Here is a 27,871-nt window from a genome sequence, read left to right on the forward strand (position 1 = left end):
CCAATTTATTGACTGAGAACCAGTCACATATTTTGAAGAGAATTTCCTCTGTTGAAGATTGGAATGTGTTGGAGTTATTGGCTGTAATTACTATACTTGTGTCATCTGCAAATAATATGGGATGACCTACATCTTTTATTAGGGGGGCAAGATCATTTATAAACACTAGAAAAAGTAGGGGAGCTAATATTGATCCTTGAGGAATTCCATTATTAATAGTTCCCCATATCGAGGCAGATTTCATAGTTGTATTGATTTCAACTTTCTGTTTCCTATCTATGAGATATGAGTGAAACCATTGGTGTGCAACACCTTTAATTCCATAGTAAACTTAATCTAATTTAGCTAGCAGCATTTTATGATTTATTGTTCCTTAATACTGACTTGAGTTAACAGATAGAAGTATTAGATATTGTAGGTAGATTTCTGTATCAGTTTCATTCAAGTTGGTAGAGATTTGCTAACTTAACTCTTAAGTAAATTTTCTCTCTTTGACAACGCAGGTGAATCCCCGTGATGTGTGGCCGACAGAGACTATGAAGTCGGCCATCTTGTTCCCTTACGAAGCGCTGAATGCTCGAGGCTGCTGCAGGCTACACGCGCGCCACGCTGCCATCACCAGCGCCGTCTACACTTTGGTGAGTAACACGATAAGCAATTATTCACCATCTATTTATTTACTAGACTTCTAAGCGACTGTCAACTGTAAAACTTTGTACTTGAGGTTATTCTCTCGTCTCCACGCAAAGTAATGGGTGATTGAAAGTTCTTGAATGTTAAAATATCACTAACTTTACTGAATCTTCTTTCAAGTATACGTTGATTTCACTTACTAACATTTCAGCTTCAAAGTGTAACTCATAGAATCTCAAACGAAACTTGCTTTGAATATTTAAAGATTAGAAGTAGATTGTAGCAGTGCTTTTCAATCATTCTGCAGAGTGTCGGACAAGTCCCGCATCATAAACTAAATCATGAAATATACAGAGTGATTCAAAATTCCGATGACATAGACAAACTCCGTTATTAGTGTAAATAGCAAGAAACGAAAAGATGGGAAAGTTGTCAGAAATATGTAGTTTTAAATCTAATGTGGTTGAATTTTCAACGTAGAATACACCGCTAAGGCTGTACACTAGTGCGACACCCACCATTCCTAATGCTGCCAAATTAGTGACTTTTCCGTTAGTTTTAGTGGATTTTAGATACATATTATTTTATTTAACGAAGAAAAATAGTATATAAGCAGAGCTTAGCGATTATTTAACTTCTCAGAGCGCACAGAAACATTTCTTTACATTGGTAGCATAAGGATTCAGGGGAAATAATTCATTCTTGCCTGGCGGTTTTCCCCGAACTTATATTGTCAACACTGTTAATTATCGTCATCATTTCGTAATTTATCTAGTACACTATAGTGATTTCGATTACGTAGGCCTAAATGCCCCCTTTAAGGACGAAGCGAATGGCAACAGGACATTTTCTGTTCTTATTAAGATTCATACCAATGTACAATCTCAACGGATAGCCACCGGCGTAGCTCGATTCGGTTAAGGCGCTTGCCTGTCGATTCAGAGTTGCGTTCGAATGCGTGTTCGATTCCTGCTAGGGCTGATTACCTGGTTGGGTTTTTTCCTAGGTTTTCCCCAACAATAAGGCAAATGTCAGGTAATCTATGGCGAATCTCCGGCCTCATCTCGCCAAATATCTCGCTATCACCAATCCCATCGACGCTAAATAACCTCGTAGTTGATACAGCGTCGTTAAATAACCAAGTAAAATATTAAAAAATAAAACAATCTCAACGGTGCATTCTACTTTGAAAATTCTTGGACTTTACATTGAAAACTACATTTTTTTGACAACTTTTCCCATTCCCATTTTTCGGTACCTGCATTAATAACGGAGTTTTTTTTATCACTCTGTATGTTCAGTATTAGCCTCTCCGATTTCCAAATTTCGAAGTCAAGCGGCATAAGATAAAGAGGGAATTGGATCTGTTGGACAAAAGACCGAAATGGTTCATATAGAATGGTGTTCAACCACATTATGCCACACCGTGCAGAATTGGCTCGAAAACTTCCCCTATCGGTGGATTGGTCGCAGAGGACACAGAGAGTAGGCTCCCAGGTCGCAGAATCTAAATTCACTTGCCTTTGCTCTCTGAGCTTATCTTAAGTAAAAGGTATGCGAAGTGAAGCTTCGAGATCTGGAAACCTACAAACTTAGATGAATAAAATACGTCGTCAAATCATCGCCGATATGCTACGCTGTGTAGTAAACACCGTATTTACTCGAATCTAATGCGCCATCAAATCTAATGCGCACCTTGATGTTTAAAGGCTTGAAGTAAAAAAAAAAAATGTTTACCGGCGAATGTAATGCGTAATTTAATTTTACCTTACTCATCTACCTATGTACGCTTGCCTTGATATACCATGGGCTGTAGCCATCTCATTAGCTTTATCGGTACGTCTAATTGCGTCACTAGTCACAAGGAGCCCATTTTCCTCCTTTCCTGTATGAATTTCAAAACCTATACCTTCCTTTTCGTGACTCGGTGAACTTCCTCGTCGCTTTACAAGGAATATCGCCTTTCTGTGTTGGGCCATAAGCGAATGTTGCCGTCTGCTACACCGAATTCTTTTCTATAACCTTTCTTTTGAAACTTGCTACATACGACACCTTCGCTTTTATCTTCCTTCTGATCAAATAGGCTACAATTACTTTGGAGTTTTTACCGGTATTAACAATAATGCTTACAAAAATACGGGAACGCACGAAGCAAGTAACATTGAGAAATGACGAGCAGCGGGGTAACCTAAACAGAGTCGAAGTACAAGCAGAACCTAAACAGAACGATACGCAGAATTTTCGAGTTTACATACGAATCTATTACGCCATCGATTCTAATGCGCACCCTGATTTTGAAGACGAAATTCAACTGAAAAAAGTGCGCATTAGATTTGAGTAAATACGGTAATATGATGATCTTCTTCTAGACATGCATTGAAATCCAAGGGGATCATATTGAACACAATGTATGATTTAGACTATGTTTCGGGACTTCTCGTGTGCCCTGTATAATTACGAACCGAGAACGTAGATACAAAATTTTCAGATTACTTTCCTGGATTTCATTCCATATTATCAATGAATACAATTCTACAAACATGAAATCTTAATGGGTCATCTCCTCAAGTACACAACAAGCGAGTCTACTGTAGCTACTCTCTACAAGAGGGGAAATGTAGTAACAATCTGCATTCAGTTTCTATGCTTCGCCTTAATTATCGAAATGTTCGAGGAAGTTTTCTCGCATATAAGACTCACAAGCTTCGTTATTGCACGCTATGAATATAGAATTTTTAACCATTGTAATGATGTCACAATATTTATAATGCAAAAGTTTCTTACAGTGAATAATCTACTTAATACAAGCTAATTATATATTTTTATGAAATATAAGGATAACATATTCATACGTATTAGGGGAAAAACAGAAGACTTTCATTAATACTGATTCCCTGGATGTCCAGAAAGGACTGGTTCTATGCAACCGAGGTTTACCATGAGAAGCAGTCGATCTATGAACATATTCTGAACTGTTTCAAGCTGAAATATACAGTATCTCAAATCCACATTGAGGTATTCGGCTCGCTAACTGATGCTCTCAATTATTTTTAAGAATGTATACTGTAATTCGCTCCGCCTACATATCTGGGGAAGGGCATAGTGATAACTGTGTTAAAAAATCCTGTCAAATTCTGATTAATCACATGGTGCCACATTAATGTAATTGTAATTTTTCATGCCCCTTCCTTTGTTTCTTTTTTTAATTATTCGATACTTGTGTTTACACATGTATATTTTGTTGAGGTCCGTAAGGGCTTCCGCGATGGGGGAGAGTTTGTAAATAAATAAGTTACAACAAAAATACTAAGAGAATCAAGACTGTATTTACCAGAGTGCTACATTGGAGTTAAATCGCTCGCTTGAACTCGGTCGAATGTTCAACGTTCGAGTGAGATAAGATCGGTCGTGATACGCTCGTAATAATTTAGAAGCACAGTACAAGGTCATCTCACCGACATGTCTTATCTTGTATGGAAGGCGACAGATAAGATACACATATGTTTTGCTCACACGGTAAAAATAAGGCTTTATTTTCTGCGTTTATGACAAACGTCTAATGGAACGTACCAAAACAGTAACATGAAGTTATAAATAAAATAGTATGAAAATCTTCGATATACAGTTATTATTCATAATTAATAATTATTCATTATTTGATTTACCACATATATAATATGATAGGTCCATACATAGTGTTCCGCCTATATACTGCAACAATGTAGAAACGTTTTACAAAATATTATTATATAGCAATAAATTAATAACAATATTAGTACAGAGATAACGTCACAGAAAATATAATAAAACGAATAATCATGCTGCACAACTGTTACAGACCCAGAGATTGATACACTAATTATTAGAGATTATTATTATTATTATTATTATTATTACTAGAAAACTTGATACATTTTTTGCATTATCGTGATTGTGTTCTCCGTTTATAATAACTACATTTACTTCCAATAACATCTATCAGATATGGCAAAAACAAAATCACTCCTGTGGGGGGGGGGAACATTTACCTACAACATTTATATTACATTTTAAAACAACATTGCAAAGTTTTGAAATATAGACATATATGATGTTTCTATACAGTTCATCACTGTAACAAGAACGAATGTCTAATGCTCGGCTTATACCATTCGAGGATTTATCCCTCGCGACAATTTTACCCATTATGCATGTGCGCTACCTATCGGATTATGCTATGAACTACTTGGCGCTCGAACGAAAACGTCCGATGCAGACCTCTGGTATTTGCATAGGGTTACTACAGCGATGTCATCCCGTTCTACTACGTGCTGTACTCCAATTTCGTACCAGCAAGAGCATGCTTTCATAACTTACCTCCCCTGCTATGCAACTCCTTACCTGCAGTCTTGTGCTAGACGTGATAGCGGAGTATTACTTGACCTCATTCTTGACCGAGCACGAGCTTCTGCTCTTTCGGGCTGCAATGCCTAATGTAGCTCAAGTGTATAGTATTAATAAATATTATTATTATTATTATAATTAAGTTACTTACTGTATTTAATAAACTGTCCTTGTAAAAAAAAAAAAAAAAAAAAAAAAAAAAAAAAAAAAAAAAAAAAAGAGTAAAGAGCATTGAAATCATCACAAGATCCTCAATTACTTTTTTTCTTTTTTCAGAAATAATATCAATATTCGTCAGTACGTATAGACGTGAACATTTTTTTCTGTCATGAAACTTAACAAATCTAGGCTAAGGAGTTGACTGACAGACAATCATTTAAGTTAAGTTTTAAGGATTGCAACTGCTAACATAATACTGCCTTATTAGATAATGTTATAGGGTAAAGTGCCTATTTCCGTGATACCCCTAATCTCGTGATACTCTCGTCAAAGCTTTGCCATTCGACCATAGCGCCAGACATCTTTCTAGAAAGAGTGCATCTTTCGCCTACTTTTGAGACATCGGTGAACTTCATAGTGAACCCAATCTCGTTACATTCAGTGAAAAAAAAAAAAAAAAAAACGTATCACGGAGTTAGGCAACTTTGCCCTATCTAAAAATAAACGTCAAACGTCTTGAGAAGATCCGTCAAGTGAGAAAAATTAAGTCTTGTAATTTAATAAAGTATAATTTTTTACTATAATTATTTATTTACTGTGCCACCTTTGCTTATCTTAAAAGTTAATACTTTACATTAACGTTTTCGATACATGTGTATCATCTTCAGATGTAGAGTGTTAGGTACACATTTATGATGAAAACCTTGCCTTATGGTATGGAACTTATTATGATTTTCGGATCTTGCTAAAGTGAATTGCTCTAACTTAACCTAATTTAGTCTATAATACACATGTTACATTAAGTTAAAATCATTCGCAGTCCATACAGTACAATTTAAAAGATTTAAAATTATTTAAAAGTGATATAAAACTTTAAATAATCACTTTTAAATCATTTTAAATCTTTTAAATTGTACCATACGAACTGCAAATGATTTTAACTTAATGTAACATGTGTATTATAGACCAAATTAGGTTAAGGTAGAGCAATTCACTTTAGCAAGATCCGAAAATCATAATAAGATCCATACCATAAGGCAAGGTTTTCATCATAAATGTGTACCTAACACTCTACATCTGAAGATGATACACATGTATCGAAAACGTTAATGTAAAGTATTAACTTTTAAGATAAGCAAAGGTGGCACAGTAAATAAATAATTGTAGTCAAACATTAATAGCTTATCGGCATACCACAATATGAAATTAATAAAGTATGTTTTAACATTATATACACTGAAATTGCGATAGATTATCAATGAGATAAGTGCTTCGAAAATAATTACCTCCTTTGAGTTTGTTTGTATATGTATTTACATACCAGTATTATCAAATTTGTTTCTTTCAATGCTTCGTGACACAATAATAATTCATGTGCATATTGTTTCTATTTGAATAGTATAGTAGCCCATATTATATAAATTAAATTTCTGTTAATTTATAAATAAATAGTCATAACATCATAATTAAGGTCATTTAGGGACATTTCGACACGCTGAGGAAAAAACGTCAATTTTGAGACCAATTTATTTTAATTTTATTCTATTTTTTCCCCCTAATATGTATGGACATGTTTTCCGTACATTTCACATATCTGGTGCCAATGTGATCATTTTATATCACTGTATTTAAAAAAAAAACACTAAATTTATATCGAAGTATCGACTTCTCCCATAATAGGGGAGATTTTGACACAGTATTACAAACATGAGAAACACTTTAAATTCGAATATTTACAACACAAATTTTGCTCCTGAAATATATAAATATTTTATCATAGGCTACTCTTTCTCGCGTTGGTTACATGTGTATTTTTCATCCGAGCCATTTTCCACATATGCTTCGTGGAACCATTTTTGGCATTCTCCAACAAACTGAAACCCAAAGTTCTCTAGCATTGTCATCGTAGTAATACACGCGGTACAATAGTTTTTTAGATTGTCTAGATTCTTTGATGAACTGGGTCCCTCCCCCTACACGCCGAGCATTATATGGCTTCCTTCTGTGGGAAAGTCTAACTTCTTTTTGTTGTTTAGCTTCCTTCAGCTGTTTCCTATAGTTTTCAGAAGTTATTACGTCCGACTCTTGCAGTTTTTTTTTTACTCTTTTGCTCTCTTGAACAAAAGGAACAAAAAGAAAATATTAATTGTTATATACCCTGAATCAGACATAACAGCTTATCCATTGGACATTCCTTTGGGATAAGCACCTCTTTGCCTAACACCTGTCATTATGACGAATAGTGACATAGCCTGACTAACATCACTTGCTCACGGTTACTGTAGAATCCTTTTCTCCCGCAACGGGATGATTTATTACTTTCCCCTGTTTGAGTATCAATTGGAGGCTGGATTCATCAGCATTGAACACTATACCAGACTTTTTCCACTATCTTAATTCATATTGCATGGTGCTAAAGTTTTTGTAAAACTTTTCAACCTCTTTTCCATTGAAAACTCTTAAGTGGGACTATGACACACCCCGAGCTTTGCGTAAACTTAAATTCAGGTATCTGTCTCGAAATGAACAAACCCAATCATAACCGGCTATCAACTTTTCTTTATTAGTATTATTGTCAGCGAAATTCAGTGTCAGTTCTCTTATATTATTAATTGTTAATCAATTCAGCCTTTAAAATCGTGGCGAAGTAATTGATCCTCATTATCAGCATCGAAATTTGTGCCTTTTACTATTTGTCCGATGTCAATGAAAACTAAAATGTAAAGTTCAATTAATATTGGTTCAATGGAAGATGATTAGTTCATACATGCAGACACACAGAAAGAAAAACAAATACACGGACAATGTGGCACTAAAAAGCTCTATGAAGACGTTGTGAATCTCGTAAGACCAAAAACTCAAATTTTTTTAGAGACGTCTCCTCCCCTCAAGTCATTTGAAAAGGACCACAAGCGAATTCAGGGAAACTCGACACATGTCTAGATTTCCCCGAGTTACGCCTTCATTCAAAAGAACACCTGAAACAAATATAATTGTTTGAAGGAAATCATTTTGGCGCCTTTACTAACTTGAAAAATATATCTATAATAATTTGCGCTTCTCTAGTATCACGGACATCCAGTCAAAGTACAGTACAATGAACTAAAAATGGTATATTATATTTCATGACCGAAAAGAAAAGTATAATTCATATTTATTTGGTTTATTGCCTTCTGTGAATGTAAACCACAAGTATAATACACAAGATAATTTGCGCTTCTCTAGTATCACGGACATCCAGTCAAAGTACAGTACAATGAACTAAAAATGGTATATTATATTTCATGACCGAAAAGAAAAGTATAATTCATATTTATTTGGTTTATTGCCTTCTGTGAATGTAAACCACAAGTATAATACACAAGATTCACTTAGACAAAGGTTACAAACACGGTCAACACAGATCTCATGTAGTTCGAACTTTTTCCAATTGGAACAGTGCTCGCAATGACTACTTTTCTTAAATGTGACGAGATTTCCCAAATATCGAGTTCTCCCAAAATGTCCCTATATATAACAAATATTTCCATTTTCAAATATAGTTTGTGCCGTATTCCTTTATGTTTTGTAGAAGTTATTATACAAATTCATTTCAATTTATTTACTGACGATGATTATTATTGTGCATGACGTATCTCGGGCAAATACATTGTCTCATTTGTATCAGTGTGATCTCTAAAATTTCAATCCCTACTACTGTAACACTTTCTACTTCCCTGCCTGAGCGCTGAGTAGTTGTACAGTTATATGCCGTCTTTTACAGCAGAACACGCGACGTATCAAAATCATAAGTTAGCAATCAGATTTCATGACACTACTGGGTAACTCAAATTATTTATAGACAATTGAACATATTTATTTGTCATAACAGTACAATTGTCGAAAAGACTATGTTACAGACCAAGTTCAATGTATTAGAATATTTCTAATTTTAAATATTCCTAAATAAAACATTAATATACCGTTACTTATTCATTTAGTTTTTAATTTCATATGATTTAAATTTGATGGTAAGGCTAACCTCACTTATACAATGTAGTAATAGTTCAATAGACTCATCGCTCAGTTCTCGAAATTAGCCGTGCATAAGTAATTAAAATGAATGTACAACCCTTCAAAATTTGGTTGAAATGGATCCGATATTGAAATTCATTTTGTAAATAGGTCTGAAACTTCGGATGTATAAAGTCTCAACACATGGTCGTAAATCCAATTTTTTAAAACAATCATCGTGAAGTCGGAAACAACTCATTTCGATTCCTCTCATTTCATGACTTTTGTAATGTGTTCATTTAGAATTTACTAGTATTCCAGCAATCATTTTATATCATCAAACTTCCTTGATATTATTTGGTCTCAAAAAAGTTGTATATTTTTTTAGGCCGTAGATCTTTATGCTGAGTCGATTAAGGCGCTTGCCTGCCGGTCTGAGGTTGCACTCGGGCGCGGGCTCGATCCCCCCTTGGGGCTGATTACCTGGTTTGGTTTTTTCCGAGGTTTTCCCCAACCGCAAGGTGAATGCCAGGTAATCTATGGCGAATCCTCGGCCTCATCTCGCCAAATACCATCTCGCTATCACCAATCTCATCGACGCTAAATAACCTAGCAGTTGATACAGTATCATTAAATAATCTCCTAAAAAATCTTTAGGTTGTATGTTATAGCCTACCTGCATGTATTATATGGTACACCATGCAGAAACTGTCACTCCGTATAATAGATCTGCTTGTGGCGTTCTCTTGAAAATAAATGAACCTTGACACGCGGTATATACAATAAAGTGACCATGAAACAGGAATCAAGGTGGGGCTTCCCCGAGAGGATCTGCTTGTTTACTATCACTCGCTGAGCATTTTCCAGATACATGAGCATGCCGCAGCAAGGGAATCAATAGTGGGGCAGTAATTGGGGAGCTGTCAGCAGAAAGTTGCGCAGCATCTCGAGGAAATGGGTTAATCAGATGCCAAATCGCATCAGCAGACATCCCAACGCCCCATAATGAAATCACATGAAACTTGCCAGCTTGTAACCGATCTTCTAACCTTACGGTACACCACTCATGTACCGGTTGAGTAGGTTCCTGCATCTGTGGCAGAGATACAGTCGTCACTCATAAGGCCTCTGCAATGCTTTTCCTCTTTTTAAATGTTTATTTTTATAGGTACTGTATATGCACATATTTCATGTCGGCAATTATATTCATTGTAATATGGACCTCACAGTTTTGCATAAGGTGACACAATTACATTAATACATAAACACTTTCGTGCGGACACACTATTATACCTAAATTTCATACCTACTATTTTATTCCCTCTTCGTACCCAAAACTCACTTTTATGCCTCCTTCTCTTGAAATACATTTTTTATGCCTAGTCACTGCTTTATACCGATCATGAACATAAGCTCTCATTTCTCTCCTAAGCAATATTTCATTTAAACCCAATTTCATTTTTCATCGTCGTCTGGTATTTATTTATCTATTCTGCAGATTCATTTCTCTACTTACTGTATTTCTTCCATTTTTAACTAATCTCATACTATCTTTTCCTATAACTCTTACAACTATTCATTACTTTGCACTATAACGGTCGCTATTTTCTACAACCTCTTATATCCATAACCAATTAATTTCTCCTAATCTCTCCTTACCAGACAATTAACACAGCGGATTAAGAGTATTAAAAGAAATGATATAAGATCAGATTAATATGTAAGAGTAAGAGTAAAATTTATAAAATAATTTATTTTAGAATAAATACTAATTTCTTCTTCTTCTTCTTCGTATTATTATTATTATTATTATTATTATTATCACTATTATATGAATATGAAATATAAAAAGCCTAAAATCCTATAATGACAACGGCCTCCTACAAGTGTGTAGGGTGAGTTGAAGGTCTACAACACTTGGGGAGCCAGTCCAAGAGAGCTTACACTATACTTACAAATTAACACAAAAACAAACTATACAAACTAAAAGGAAAAATTATACCGACTAAACACATACATTATACAAACTAAACAACCAAAAAAAAAACTATACAAACTGAACACATAAATTATACAGTCTGAACACAACTATCCACGCTAAACACACAAAAAAATATACAAACTGACACATTAATTATACAGTCTTAACACAACTATCCACGCTGAACACACAATAGTAATGTACGTTACAAGAGCGGTATGTTGACGTTTTTATGGTCGAGGAAAAGATTGAAAAAGCGAAACGTAGTTGAGCTTTTTTAATTTCCGAGAACATGAAGACAAACATACCGCTCGTGTATCGTACATTATTTTGTGCGTAGATCGTTTATTACATACTTGAAAGACGAATTTCTAATTAGTTGCAATGAAATCTCCAAGTTGGTTTCTGTTTAATGACGCCAACTTCGGAACACCAAAATATCTTTCTTCAACACTGTTGCTGTAAAATGTTTTCTGTGTTTACTATACTCCAGCAGGCCGTGATATACGTCTGTCTTTTTTTCCCCCCAGTCTATAAATGCGAACTTAAAACAAACGGTAAGGTTATGTAATGATTTATTTTTCATTTTAATATTTTAACAATATTATTTATATAACATATTGCAGTAATAACATCGGCATCTGGAATCTCGTTGATTTTTTCACGGCTTCCTTAATGTTACTTGTATCAGAAATGCAATAAGTTTCGTGGAGTAGTAGACTTTACTTAATTTTTGCAAATATTTAAAAACAATAATGAACATTGCAATTTAGGTGAAATTGCAGTGGTAAGTTTCAAATTTATAATTGTTACTATGTTAAACGTCTCTAAAAATAATATGTTAAAAGTCTAAAGCAGTAAAATCAATGTCGCGCTTAAGCGGTAAGAAAAGGGAAATTATTATGTGTGTTACGTTGGGAATACTGAATGTGGTATTTCACACTTACCGCGTAGTGGTTCTGTGCGGAAAACAAGCAAATACGCACGATCTCGCACAAAAAAATATACAAACTGAACACATTAATTATACAGTCTTAACACACAGACACAAACTAAACACACAAAAACCTATACAAATTGAACACATAAATTATAGTCTTAACACACAGCAAGCTATTTATTTATTTATTTATCTAAACGATAACAGCTCCCTGTTTAACAGGCTGCGACAAAGACAGAGCATATTGTGCAATAGGCAGTTGGAAGTATATATAACACACGTATGTTGAAGTTTAATGGAGTCACACAACAATGACAAGAAATGGTTGAATAAATAATTAGGTACTAATTAATTTAAAGATAACTGTTGACAGTAGAGATGCTTTCGGAGTAGAAATATTGATTCTCTCAGAGCTGCAAGAACGATGTCATCAATTGCCTTCCTCTGTTGGCCGAAACGTTGCCAGGTTTGGAAGAAGACACCGGGAATAGTTCCGTGTGCTCCAACCATAAGGCCTATTACGTCAATTTGTTGTAGGCCGTATTTGTCCATGAAATATGGAACGGTACGTGCATGGATGTCGTTTTTTTTTCCTATTTACAACTGCACACATATTTATACAGTGCAAAACACACATTAAAACCAAATAATAAACATAAAATTATACCAAATAAATACATGAACTATACCAACTAAATACATGAACTATACCAACTAAACACGAACTCAAACTATCCAAACTAACACACACACAAAAATAACTATATAAACAATACACAAATACTATCATTATCATTATTATTATTTGTATTATTATATTATTATTATTATTATTATTATTATTGTTATTATTATTAAGGTAACCGGGGGTAATAAGGCCCACCTAAAAAATAAAATGTTCTTTCTTTGAAATCGAGACGTTTGCATTTTGTAAATAATGTTATAACATAGTTCTATAGTTACTTTATAATATTGTGAATTTATTTCAACTCAACAATAGGATTTTATTCTTCCAACAATAATTCCTTTCTACAATTCACCTTAAACGCTCTCGTCAACAATAGGATTTTCACTCAACACAGTATTCGTTATAGCACTTCACTTACGGCAATGACAATTTACTTGGACTGTTACGAACAACATTGAACTGTTAATCTTAACTAATATTTACAAAGCACTATTTACAAATCAGAACTATCAGTTCTCGGTTCACAGTTCTTCTAGCTCAGTCACTCGAGTTCACAGTATCTCGAACCACAGACTTTCAGAGACAGTTCACTGTACTCGAACTCAGGTCCCTCGGATGCTGGCACAGTTGCGGACGCACACTTGAGCCGAACTCCGGTACACAAGACTGGCTTGCTCTGGCTTACTCACTGACTGGCTGACTAATCAACTGAAAACTGCTCGAGTTCGCTGGCGTTTCTTCTTTTATAATCACAGCGACGTAGCCTCGAAAGTTCGACGCGTCTCCAGAGATAGCACTCCAGAAAAATCCAGAGCCCTCTCCTCTCTACCAGCACCAGATGCGCGCACTCTCGTCGCGTTGACGTAATACACCCCCTCTCTTCTCTCCGCCGCGCGCCGTCCCTCAGTGCTCCGCGCGATCTGCTCTCTTGCGGGACGCTGGTCGTGAGTTCGAATCTCACGTCGCTGTCACAATATTTTACTTCAAAGAAATAGTCATAAAGACATATAAATGCTGTAAGCACAGAAAATTAACATAATGTCACTGGGCCTTATATCCTGCTGTGACAGATAATAAGGCCCGCAATAAAGAATATAAGAACTGAACACAACTTGGGCATATAAAGTTTTCAGTTTTTTTTCTCAGTGAGACCTACATAGTCACAATACACACACATGAATATCTGCAACAATTCTCTTCTTAGACAGAAAACATCCGCGTCCCCTGGATGTTTGCAAATCCAGAAATTGATGGCTCATGCAATGATCTTCCCGCATTAGGAATTGTCAATCTGTCGTTTGATTTATTTCTTGCAAAAAAGATTGTGCTTGAGAGTTTGAACTTTATAGTTCAGGGACTTCTATGAACTTGTGGACGTTTCTACGTATTTATGGGCCTTATTTCCTGCTCTGTTACTTCCCGCCAATTTTAAGTTACGGAGTGCTCATAGCTCATTAACGAAAGTTTCACGGCAGCCCCAAACTACTTAATGTTTACATAATAACGTGCATTTAATATTATATTAATAACACACAGTAAAACAATTAAATATCAGCTTAAATTTTGTAAAACTTTATCATGAAAGCAGAAATAATCACACATAACTTGTTGCCACCAGTCAGCTACAAACAAGAACGAGAATCTAATTTCTTTATGCCTCACTCGAATGCAAGAAGAAATAGGTCTTAAGAGCTGTTGCTCCCTTTTGCAAAAGTGTATAACTAATGGCAAAACTAGGTAGTGGGCCTTATAACATGCTGGGCCTTAATACCCCCCAGGTACCTTATTTATAATATTATTATTTATATTATTATTATTAATTACTATTATTATTATTATTATTATTATTATTATTATTTTTATGAGCCTAGGCTCATGAATTTTTAACTCCGTCTCCGACAGCGAAGTTTAAGTGTTTCCAATATAATACCACAGTCTAGTATATACAGTCACTAAGCTCAATACGTAGTAAATATGCATACATTAGATAGTTGCTCACCACTAGGATCGCTAATATCGTCTCATTACAGGCAATGGAAAATATTGCCGGCACAGTCTATTGTTTCTAGCGCCCTCAAAACTCAAGCTTCGTGACTGTACATAGTAGACTGTGATGATACCCTGTGTGGAGATCCAGCGATTCTCTGTTAAGGCTGGTTCACAATAAACCTGGAACGCAAATGACAACGAGAACGGAAATAATGTTAAAATAAATGTATTTCAATTCTCGTTTTCGTTGTCGTTTCCGTTCCTTGTTTATTGTGGACCAACCTTTACCATGTCCTGCCACATGAACATCGTATCTGTCCATTTGAAGGAGTATCTAAAGGCAAGAAGAGGAAATTCTGACGACATTAAAATAAGTGAGAAGAAAAGGAAGGAGAAATAATGGAGGTTCTAGACTTGCGCAGTCTATAGCTAAGACCTCATTATCCCTTCTAACAAGAGGCCATGGCGACAGAGTGCGTCTGGCGATAAAGCGACGCCATTCTTTGAAGCAAAAGCCGACATTTGTGTAATGGGGACCTGCCATAGCGGCAAATTGTTAGAAGGGACCGCAGATTGTCTCCAATCCCACCGTAAGAATTGTTTCCGATCTTGAACAAATGCCGGTCGATTCGCGCATTTTCACTCTGCAGCTTTAACGCCTGCCTGGGAAACGACAGCAATCTCTTGCCAGGTCAATTCCCTTAAAGGGTGGGAGAGGAAGTGCATCAAAGGCAGATGAGGAAGAAGTTGAAGAAGGGAAGTGACTAACGAGCGCTCCAGGTTTTCTAGTTCTTCTCGCAGAATCTTGAGCTTTGCGAGAAAAAGTAACTACACAAAGCATTGTGTTAGGACTAATCGCTCAATATCGCTTACAACATGGAGTATATCGTGATCAGAATAGAGAAATGGAGTAGAAAACGGAGCTTTACTGAACTATGAACGTGGCAGGGGATATAGAAAGCCGTTTCACTAAGTGAAACGTCCTAATTTTTCATATCTAGACCTAATTTTAAGTTAGGTAAGGGTCAATTTAAGGATTAAATAAATACTACCACAGGCAGGATGAGTACACCCGATCCAATAATTAGATAATGGAGCGAGACGGACCATGTTGAAAAACTTCCAATGAACTGATATTAAAAAAGGGAAATGTGAGGAGGAATAATTAAAACATACGCGATGGTGCATCCTTGACAGGGAATTTTGGACTTTGAGGAAGAATGTAAGTGAGCTCTAAGCCTGCAGGCGACTTGTTTCACTTCGTTTTTTATGGAACTAAAGATAACATTGATGGGGAAAAGACGAAAATGGACGTAACCTAATAGCCGGAACACGAAGAAGAGGACCGTATGGAAAATCTCAATGAATGAATGAATGTCGTGTGTGCATTTACGAATAAAAATAAAAATGAATAACCTCCTATAATTAATTGAATCGATCATTTGTAAAACCATATGAGTCCATATTCTTACGAAAATGAGTTACCTTTACTACTAAAGGTAGACGCATAATTTCCAGTGGAAACATGAATCCGATCATTACTAAGCATTCTATAAAATCTTAAAATATGGAGTTCCATTCAAAACCACATCAGTCCTCGATTCATGTGATTTTAACACTTGACGCCATGATGCAACCATGATGCATTTGCTATCATGCACTTCTTTGTCAAGATTTTGGACAGTGGGTTTAGTTCTAAGAGTTCTGTAAAAGTAAAAATACGTAAAAAAGTATCTTTAACAGAGATTTGTATAAAAGAGAGAGAGAAAAGCATTGCAAAGAGAACAGTCTCTCACATAATAATCGGAGAAGGAAGGATATACGTAACTACAAGGAAGAAAGGAGAATCATGCATTTAAGTACAATTTGATTGTTTATTTTTGTTATCGGCATAAAGTGTTGGTGAAAATATGTTATATTGTCACAATGATCTTGTTGTTAGTCCAGTCAACAAGAAGCATTTATGTGAAATTAAGTAGGGTTATAGTCAGAAACATGGCATAGACATTAATATTGTCGTTTTTTTTTGCTTTCAGGTGCAAGCAACACTGTTCTATAAAAATAGTGTACCAGATAGAATAGACATTTTTAACAAAATTGCGTCATTTAAAAGCAAAAATGAACAAGATCTGTACTTTCAAGAACTTGCAGAAGTTTTAGAGGATGATATGCAATTTATGTTAATTATTAGTGTTAACTAAAGATATATGCGTACTCATACTTTACCATTAAACATATGACACACTGATTTCAAATGAATATTCGGGAATAACCTATTTTTAAATCGGCTATGATAGTTTGAATTTAATTTCTTAATATCAACCATTTTGAATTTGAAATAAAAATAACAATATAAATTCACTGAAAACTGTATAATAATGTATTCACACTGCGGCAAACAATATACTACATATTGTATTATTATGAGTACTTGTTAAAACAACGTAGCCTAAGTCCAAGAACTTAAAAAGTATTTTAAGATTATATGAAATGAGACGATTAGGATTTAATTATTTTTCTAATCAGACATACTAATGTATGGTCCTCCTGTAAAAATTTCACAGAGCTAACATCAACTCCACTACAGATAGTTTTTTCTATTTTTCTCGAGACTTATTTTCTGTGACTCGTGTGGTTTTAGAAATGATCAATTCAATTCCTAGAAAAAAGTGACAGGCAATTCAGATAACCCCGATAATCCTATGATATGTCTTTGTTTTATTGTTTTGTATTCCACTAGAAGGGACATGACAACTGAAATGGATTTCTGAGGTACGGAAGACCACCAGCAGAATAATGGTGTTTACTATTTCAAAAATTTGAAATAAAATATTTAAAAAAATCGATATACGTATTGTAATTCAGTGATCTGAATTTAGCCGACTGTTAATAAACTCAGTTTATACAATTCCTAGATAAGTCAGCCTACATGTGACGTATGTGCAGCGAGTACGAGACTTGTAGGTCTACAACTAGTGACTTCTTCTAAAATCTGAGTGGATGTGCAGCAGGTTGCGGCACAGTGCGGGGAATTGAGTGCAGAGGCATTGCGATGGAATTTGTTACTGGTGTAACAAATTCATTCATAGTGTTTTGAACAAGGGCGGTGTTTTCACTGCAAACCTAACTTTCTTCAATCTATTCTTTTTTCTCCCTTCTTATTTGTCTCCGCATGTGACCCATATATTTTATTCTCGTCTATCATCTGACATCTTCTTCTGCCCCAACTCTTCTCTCGTTCACCATTCCTTCCAATTCATCCTTTAGTAGACAGTTTTTTCTCAGTCAGTGATCCAACCTATTCCTTTTTCTCTTCGTGATCGGTTTCAGCATTACCTATTCTTTCTTCACCCAATCTTTCCAACACAGCTTCATTTCTTATTCTGTCTGTCCATTTCGCACGTTCCATTGTTCTTCATATCCACATTTCAAATGCTTCTAGTCGCTTCTCTTCGTCGTAATGTCCATGTTTCTCCCCCATACAATACCACACTTCACACGAAGTACTTCACTTGTCTATTCCTTAGTTCTTTTTCCATTGATCCGCAGAAGATGCTCCTTTTTCTATTAAAAGCTTCCTTTGTCATTACTATCCTCCTTTTAACTTCCTGGCAGCAGCCAATGTTGCTGTTTTTAGTACACGCCAAATATTTGAAGCTATCCACTTGCTCTACTGCTTCATTTCGTATTTGCAAGCTTACCTTCTTCATTTTTCTCTCGATAACCATGGACTTCGTCTTTTTTGCATTTATCTTCATCCCATACTGCTCACAGCTGTCATTTAGCTCCAGTAGCATATCCCTTAGTATCGACTTCTCTTCTGCTAACAACGCCATATCATCAGCAAATCTGTTACTCTATATTCTTGTTTCTTCTACTATCACTCTCCCATGTTCTGGAAATTTCATTTATGCTTATTCCATTACCTTTATATGATTATTATTGTATTTATACGAAGACAGCAATGGGGCTTTCTTTTTATCGAGGTGAGCTTTTGTGACACGCCGAGCAATTTACAGGCGGATTCTCTTGGTCCCACCTGCTCTCTCTTAGCTTCGCGGGCAAATTGTGCGCCACTACCTTCCTCACACCCTCACACCCATAAAATCGATATCTCTCTCGTGGTTTCCCGCAACAACCAACCAACGAGGGCGCTCATTTGGGAATTGTGGGTAACGAAAATGCCTTTCCCTCTGATAATAGAACCAGACACCCTCTTCGGGTAATACGAAATCGTTAACTACATATTCTGTGATATATGGCAGAGACTGTACTGTTCATCAGTTCCGTAAGACTGGTACGTCTCACTTTCCTTTTCTATCTTCACCAACAAGTAGCCACAGTCGTATGCTAATATTATTGGTAGTTGGGGCATAAACCAATCAACTAGGACGCCCAATGACAACACCTCCCCTTGCTACTGGCATGAGGGCGCCGAATTTTCATACAAAATAAGTATCGGTATGGCTATAGTCCTGTGCTACCAATCGTTTCATTTGTGATAGCGAGTTCTGCAATATTAGTGCTAATAGAAGCATACGAAAGGTACACTTCAAGTGAACCGTAGTGAAAAATTTGTTGTGGATTGGAACTTTTTTTTTTCATTTTACCCTTTTTCATTTATTTATTACCATATACATTTATTAATACAATCAGGAAACTACAAAAATACATATTAAATATAACAGAAACTAAAATACATTAAAATATCTAACAAGAAGGAACATGTTATATATTTAAACTAAACAGAAATATAATTAATGAATTTACTCCCGTATGAGCAAATGCTCGTGGTCGTGAGTTCAAAACCGCACTGTAGATAAGCAGAAAGAAGGACAGAAAATAATTAATATAAGCAATAAAATAGCACAGAACGTCACTTCATATGAAGATAAAATGTATTGTATGGTCTTCATTAGTTATTTCTCTTATCACAGATCCGTACTCTTCATTTCTAAACCGAAACATTATCTTTTAAAATATATTGGATGTTCTCCAATGCATTATAATAGACTTTTTAGGTAGCTAATATATGAGCGGATTCGCCTTTAACATCTAAAGAAATGGACTTGTTCACATTTTTCAGTTTATCGGATATGACGTAACCATTTCCATGGCAACCAAATTGGAATGACGGCAGTGTAATATCCTTTTCACAAAATGCTTTAATTTTTTTCTGTCAGTGGGGATCCAATATAGATAATTAATAATAATAATAATAATAATAATAATAATAATAATAATAATAATAATAATAATAATAATAATGAGATAATTTAAATATTTATTCTGTGATGTGATATATATATATATATATATATATATATGTGTACACCATTAAACATTGAGAAACAAAACCAATTTAAGAATAGTCTAAGGAAATATTTTTCAAACAACTCTCGTTAACAAATCCAGACCGTAAAACAACATGAAAATAAATAATGAAAGTTAGATAAGTAATGTTAGTGAGACAATAATAAATATTTTAGGAAATAATAATAATAATAATAATAATAATAATAATAATAATAATAATAATAATAATAATAATTTAATCTGGCAGAGCTAAGGCCAGTAAGCCTTCCCTTCTGCCCAGCTAGACTCTAATTCTAATTGAATACAATTGCTTACATAGTTATTACATTAATATCTAGACCATAAAACAACATGAAAGTAAATAATGAAAGTTGGGTAAGTAATGTTAGTGAGACAGTAATAAACATTGTTAATAAATAATAAATAATAATAATAATAACAATCATAATAATAATATTGAGATAATTTAAATACATATTCTGTGATTCCAAAACACACCTCAACGAGATAAATTGAAATATTTATTATTTTTACCATAGCAAGAATAGCAAAATAATTGGATCTTTACTCTTTGTGAAAATAAATCCCATAATTTACGAACACGACTGCAGAATTTATTATTCTCTAAAAACTTGCCTTCTGTGCTCGAAGTTGCGGGTTCCATCCAGGCCCAGGTCGATGGCATTTAAGTGTGCTTAAATGCGACAGGCTCATGTCAGTAGATTTACTGGCATGTAAAAGAACTCCTGCGGGACAAAATTCAGGCACACCGGCCTCGCTGATATAACTCGGCAGCTGTGAGCGTCGTTAAATAAACCATAATTTAAATTTCTAAACTTACCTCTTAAAAAGTTAAGGGACTTCCATATATTTTGTGACTTTTGAATAACTCTATATTTCGGAAAATGGATGGAGAGTTGTAAGAAGTGTAGGCCTATAGATTATTAAGATATCTATTTAAAAAAAATACCGTTATAGCCGAAACACACTGTGGTTCTGAAAAATGAAATGTATTCAACAGTCCTAGTGACAAGTTAATAAGTAATGAAGTAACCAGTAAGTAAATTATACAATAAACTGAACACTTCAATGAAACTTTTTCCTTTCTGCAGGTATTTTGATTCTTACCAAAACATTTCATTACTCCCGCTCCAAGAGTAATCTTCTTCCGAAACATAGGTTATACATCAATTTTCCGTCACTGATATTGACCGTGGTGAACGATGAGAAATAACTCTACGTTACACTGCGCTAATATTGATTACTGTTAATGAGAAATCGGTAAATGACCGAAGACTTCCCCATACGCTGTTTTCATCGTCCTCACATTTCGCTTCGTCTTGCCGGGAACTGAAGCTCTATAGCCGTTCGGATAAATAAACGTATATAACAGTAAATATCGGAAAATAATACATTATTCTTTCACGTGTAGCTTATGGCAGTGTTGCTAGAATCTCGTATCTCTGTGCGAATACGTTTGCTATATAGCTGTGGCATTCCGAGAGATTAATGACCTCTGTCCGTGCAGCCCCTGACAGCTTCATCGCCTGAGAGATGACAGGAAGCGGTGCTGTCACTGCCATGTACTCCGCGCTCAAACATCTCAGCATTGCTAGTACGGTATTCGCCTAGGAATAAGGCCGTTCACTGGTAAACCGCAAACCGTCACCAACCAGCATGCTGCTACAATTAGCAGCGCCAGGAATATCAAAATATATTTAATAACATTACCAAATCTAAGAAGGGTGAGTTTGCGCCAATATAAACGGCCGTCGATTCTCAGAACTTTCCATATTAATTTAATTCTTAACGAGTTTACATTGAATACTTCAGTTTATCTTATCATTCTCATTCCATCAGTCTTCTATTGTTGCTCAATTATCACTCCTTTATGTGTTCAGGTGAAAAAAAGATGTTTAATTTCCCTGTTCCGAAATACGCAACAGGCAAAACTTGCAGTTGTATGTAACTTCTGAAAAGCATGATCGCGGATTGTAAACTTGGGTGTTTTTAGTTCATGTGACGTTCTATACTGGGTGTTCAGTTCAAAGTATGTCTTGGCTCACTGTATGTCGTCATGTGGCTAGCCGATGAGCCTAGAGAATTCAATCTTCCTACACTCCCGCAGAGGCGTATTACCTAAATGCGAGAGAAGTTGCCTAGCAAGTACGGCGTTCATTCTGAAGTACGCAGAGTCCGTGGATACCCACGGACTCTGGAAGTACTTACCGATACGTGCGGTAACTCAGGTAGTGGCAGGAATGTGAACTGTTTGGAAACACGTACTGAGGTGAGTTTTTTTCTTACTGTCGGGATATGGCGAGAGGGTTAAGACGATTACTTACGTATTTGTTGACATTAACTTCGACGATCAGCATGGACACGGAGTATTTGATTTTTGTTGTGGAATGTTGCGGTATGCAACGGATGATAACAAATACCCTGCGTACGACTTGCCCGCGCAAAAAACAGTTCGAAAGAGGTTATGGTAGCATACAGACCGTACAGACCGCCATCTGTTGCTACGACATTCAAGTTATACCGTACACGTTCTCAAGTTCAGATTGAACGCCTCGATTAATAGGCAACTTCTCTGACTTAAAAACTGAAACTCGCTTCAAATCGCTGACTCACAACAGTGACGTCAGGACACACTTTGAAATGAACACTCAGTATTTCAATTGGAAAATCAGCGACTTGCTGATCCAACGTTAGCCACAGTATTATCTAAAAGTACATGAAATAACGAAAATTCTATATCTAAATTCATCCAATAAAATGAAAGAATTACGACAAGAAAGACAATTAGGTGAAAGAAATGAAACAGGATAAAAAAAAATAAAAATGGAATGCAGAGAAACAAAGTTTCAAGCAGGAAGAAGGCAGGAAAGAGAGAAAGAAAGGGATAAAAGCATGTAGGGAGAAAAATTAAGTAGTGAAACAAGAAATTAATGCAAGAAGGAAACCAGGGAGGGAGGAAAAAGAAGGCGAGGGAGGAAGTAGGGAAAAGGGGAGAGTGGAACAAAGAAATGCAGTAGGAAGCGAGAAAACGAGAATGAAAATGAGAGCAAAAGAAAAAAAGGAAGGGAAGAAGAAAGGGTAGGGGAGGAAATAGAGGATGAGATGAAAAGTAGGAATGAAGAAAGAGATGGAAGGAAAAAAATGAAAATGGTTGAAGGAAGGAAAGAAGGGAGGAATAGAAGGAGGAAGGACGAGAAAGAGGAAGGACGAGAAAGAGAAAGAAACGGAGTAAAGTAGAAACTGAAGAGGAAACGGAGGAAGGAAGAAAAGGGGTGAAGGGATGAAGAAAGAAAAGAAGAGACTGAGAAGGAAATAAGGAAAAGGAATGGAGAAAGGAAGAAAAGGGGGAGAAAAGAGAGGAAAGTAGAAGACGAGGAGGTAAGTGAGGAAAGAAAAAAAAGAAAGGAGGGAAGGAAGGAAAAACGGAGAAAAGGAAGAAGAGAGGAAGGAAGGAAAGGGGAATGAAAGGGAGGAAGGGAAAAAAGAGGAAAGGAGGGCAGAAGAAAGGAAGGAAAGAAAGGAGGATGAAAGGGAGAAAAGAAGCAAAGGAAGAGGAAAGGGAGGGAAGAAGAAAAGGAGGAGGGAAGGGAGGGAAGAAGAAAAGGAGGAAGGAAGGGAAGAAGAAAAGGAGGAGGGAAGGGAGGGAAGAAGAAAAGGAGGAAGGAAGGGAAAGAAGAGAAAAGGAGGGGAGAAGAGGGAAAGGAAGGAAAGGAGGATGAAAGGTAGGGAAGAAGAAAAGGAGGAGGGAAGGGAGGGAAAAAGAAAAGGAGGAGGGAAGAGAGGGAAGAAGAAAAGAAAGTGAGGATGGAAGAAAAGGAGGAGGGAAGGGAGGGAAGAAGAAAAGGAGGAGGGAAGGGAGGAAAGAAGAAAAGGAGGAGGGAAGGGAGGGAAAAAGAAAAGGAGGAGGAAAGGGAGGGAAAAAGAAAAGGAGGAGGAAAGGGAGGGAAGAAGAAAAGGAGGGAAGGGAGGGAAGAAAAGAAAATGAGGATGGAAGAAAAGGAGAAAGGAATGGAAGAAGGAAGAAAAGGGAATGCAAGAAGAAGAAGGGGAAGATAGAATAGCAAATAGAAGACAAGGCAAGAAAAGGAACTAGAAAAAGCGAGCAAGGGAATACAATGAAAGTAATGGAATACAAAGAAAACCAGGTTACAAGGAGAAGGTTGTATTTTCTGTAAAAGTTAATTTCTAATTTATCCCCCACAGCTGGTGAGAACAAGGGGAAATACAAGGAAAACAAGAGAACGATAAGAAGAAGGTTGTGTTTTTCTGTGACAATTACAAAGTTACTCATTACACCTAATGAAATTATTCTGTATCAAATGGCTGGCAGACAGGCGAACAGATGTTATACATATACAGAAATAAAAACAATATAGCCTTAGGGAGGCAATGGCCCATAGATATTGACGTGCCGATAATCAGGAAAATATTCAGAGAGGATCAGGTAGAAATTTTGACAGACAGAAATCCAGGGTAGCAAACAGACATACGAATGAGAAAAGTAGGCAAAACGTTAGATATACAGGCACATAGATAGGCAAATAGACAACAGTGATAAAAATAGACAAAAGATGAGACCTGTAGAGAGTTAGGCAGACAGTTAAAAGTCAGAAACACGAGACATACATATTATGTAGGTATCAGCCTAGATCATATTATATACCCAGATTGCTCGGCCTTATAGGCTTTGACGGTAACAACGTTTATCAGGTTTACTATGCTGCCATCTAGTTGTTACATAAGGAGTCACGTCATAACTCTCATTTGAATTGCATTAGCGACTGTACTGTCATCTCGTGTTCGTTTACGGCGGACAGGTGGCGATCCTGGCGGTTGCTCTTTTCAAAGTGCTATCGATTTTAATACAGGGATTAGCAATCTGTGCTATATGTCATCTGGGGTATCAGGTAAGTAGGTAGATATGAGAGAGACTTTCAGACTTGCAGCCTAATTCCCATGTCTTCGCCTCAAAGTCGATTTTCTCTAGCGTCCCAGTAGTCACGCCAAAAGATAATGAGACAGTAAAAACGGGATTAGGGTGGGCCAGACCTCGCGTGAGTGACGACCGAAGTTGAAGACACTTTAATTTGCTGCGAGCTACCGGTGGCCGAATTCCGGGCGCAGACTGCTGTTCTTTGAATCATCCCATTTGTTGTGCAGAATTCTAATGGCGTCCCAGTCGCCAAGGGTATGAGGAGAGAGGGGAGAGAATTGAATTCTGTCAACATCGAGATGGGTCCGACGGGCGAATCTTCAAGCCAATACGAAGCGCCTCTCTTCCAAGAGGACCGCCAAGCTCTTCAAATTAGCCAATTCTGCATTCTAATCTCTACAGTAAACAACGCCAGAGTGGAAACCATTTATCTTCTCGTCGATATAAATGCGTAACATACTGTAAATTAACGACTAGCGGATTCTAACAGCCAACTAAAAAAATAATCCAAGACCACCAAGGTAATAACCATTAATAAGTTCAGTTCTGTCAGACAGGTGTCAGATTCTCATTGAAGGTACCTGCCATGTTTTGATCCTGATTAGATCTGTGATATTAAGGACTGATAAAGTTACTGTGGGGTAGGTTTTCTCCAACAACTTATTTTCTTCCGGGTTCGATTCTCGCTTTGACCTGGTTGGGTTTTTCCCGTGGTTTTCCCCAACTGTAAGGCGAATGAAAGGTAATCTATGGCGAATCCTAGCGTCAATACTCAGTGCCTTATTTCCCACAAACGTTTGAAAGAAAGAGGAAAACATAATATAATGCGTCATTACTAGTCCACACATACAGATATGATGGTTTTGTTGGTGAAGATCGCAGTAAAAAGGTTCAGGAGTTGAAAGTTGCATTATTACATGAGGTAGGGTACGTTAGAATTTATTAATCTTCAACAATTTAAATATCTCTCTTCAGTGAAAGGCCAGCTCATTGTTGTTATATAGAATACATTACGGGATTCCAGTCGTAAACTTACACTTTTTGTAAGTCAGTTTTGGGAAGGTAATATGGCTCACTTTCCAACGATAGAAACTGCTCGTGATGAAGCCATATTAAACAATTTTGTTCAAATATTAATTGAAAATTAAAATTAATTTAATTCCAGGTTTCAATATCTTGTCTTAATTGAAAAGAAGTTTAAAGTTATCATAAGAAATTCCTTCAACACCAGTTGAAACAGTGTTATACGATTTACAGGTCGGCCTGGTTGGCGCAGTTGGTATAGCGCTGGCCTTCTATGCCCGAGGTTCTGGGTTCGATTCCGGGCCAGGTCGATGGCATTTAAGTGTGCTTAAATGCGACAGACTCATATCAGTAGATTTACTGGCATGTAAAAGAACTCCTGCGGGACAAAATTCCGGCACACCGGCGACGCTGATATAACCTCAGCAGTTGCGAGCGTCGTTAAATAAAACGTAACATTTAACGATTTACAGCTCGAACTTATTGTTCTTCAATGTGACCTAAGGGGATAAAATCCATTCGAATAATACTACTTGCCTGGTTGAGTTTTAAAAGACTAAACCTTAGCAATAATATCTACGACTACACAGGCTGGCTGTGAAAATGATTGCTATGTTTGGCTCAACATTTATATTTGTGAACAACATTTTTTTTCTATAATTATCTTTAATAAAGGCAGACATCGAACATCTGTACTGATGTTTCATTACGATGAGTACTGTTCCTTTCAGCTGCCAACAGCATGAAACCCCGTTTTGATGTACTGATAAATAAAAATATAACAAAACGATATTATATTTTTAAGTAGCTATAGAATTTCTATTATTTCTGTAAAACAAATATTTTTTATTAATTAATAATAGTCCAAGATAGTTTTGTAAAACTGAACGAGAATTCATTTCATGAACACTCTTACTAGAACTTCTTTTTATGTGCATTGTGTACGAGATCATCCCTTCTTCCAGTCCAGCCTTATACAGAGTCCAGCCATATCTGCTTCCGCTCAAGAGCTGTGAGTAGGCTCGGAGAGCACAAACCTTGTGCAGGCCTGACCTAGTAGTCGATACAGCATCGCTAAATAACCAATTGCATTATAATTGAACGTACGTTTTAAATTTGATCATTTCAATATTCTTCCTAGATTGCATGCATACACGCTTGGAAAACTGAACTGTGTTGATGCAGTTTTAGTCCCGTTACACACTATAGAGAGAATCCGTTTGTCGATCTATGGAAAATGCTTTCCTGTAGCACGGAGTAACGTTCGAAATAAAGCACAGCTGACACATCGTCCCGCGCCCATAGGTAACTTACCTAATTGTAGCTTATAACATTTGTATTACGTGAATGAAATTAAACAATTATTAATAGAAAGTCAGATGTTCAAATTTATGTAACATCAGCGCATATCAAGCACAAACAAGATCTTTGATCAAACTGCCTTCCGTATGGCGTAATAAAATACATATTTTAATTATATATACAGAGAGGGCTTCACTGTTTAGCAACATGTTTCGCTGTAGTGTGAATACATAAGCATTGCTATATAACTGTTTACACACAATATTAAATAGTTCTTAGTTCTCGGTGTAGTGTGTAATATAACGACGAAGTACTAATTAAAGTGTGAAATTCTACTTCCACATCTTCATCTTCTTATTCCAAGTCCATTGTAGGCTATGTGAAAAAAATTACACTCCTTCATTCAGATTTGATAACTGCGTTTTCAACAATTCATTTAATTAATGTATTAATCAGGTTATTTGTAATTATATTATAAAATGTTTGAATTAAATTATATTTTCAGTAGGC

The 27,871-nt window shown here is 36.1% G+C and overlaps 1 protein-coding gene across 1 annotated transcript in view; it reads left to right on the forward strand.

Moving 5' to 3' along the window:
* LOC138698335 (uncharacterized) overlaps positions 1–27,871 on the forward strand; it is a 965,071-nt gene that overhangs the window by 327,851 nt on the left and 609,349 nt on the right. Inside the window, exon 2 of the mRNA XM_069824187.1 lies at positions 504–638. Coding sequence (XP_069680288.1) covers positions 537–638 — 102 coding nt within the window. The 5' untranslated portion in view covers positions 504–536. The remainder of the gene's footprint in view (positions 1–503; positions 639–27,871) is intronic.

The sequence above is a fragment of the Periplaneta americana genome, chromosome 4, assembly GCF_040183065.1.
Source record: "Periplaneta americana isolate PAMFEO1 chromosome 4, P.americana_PAMFEO1_priV1, whole genome shotgun sequence".
Taxonomy (NCBI): Eukaryota; Metazoa; Arthropoda; class Insecta; order Blattodea; family Blattidae; genus Periplaneta; species Periplaneta americana.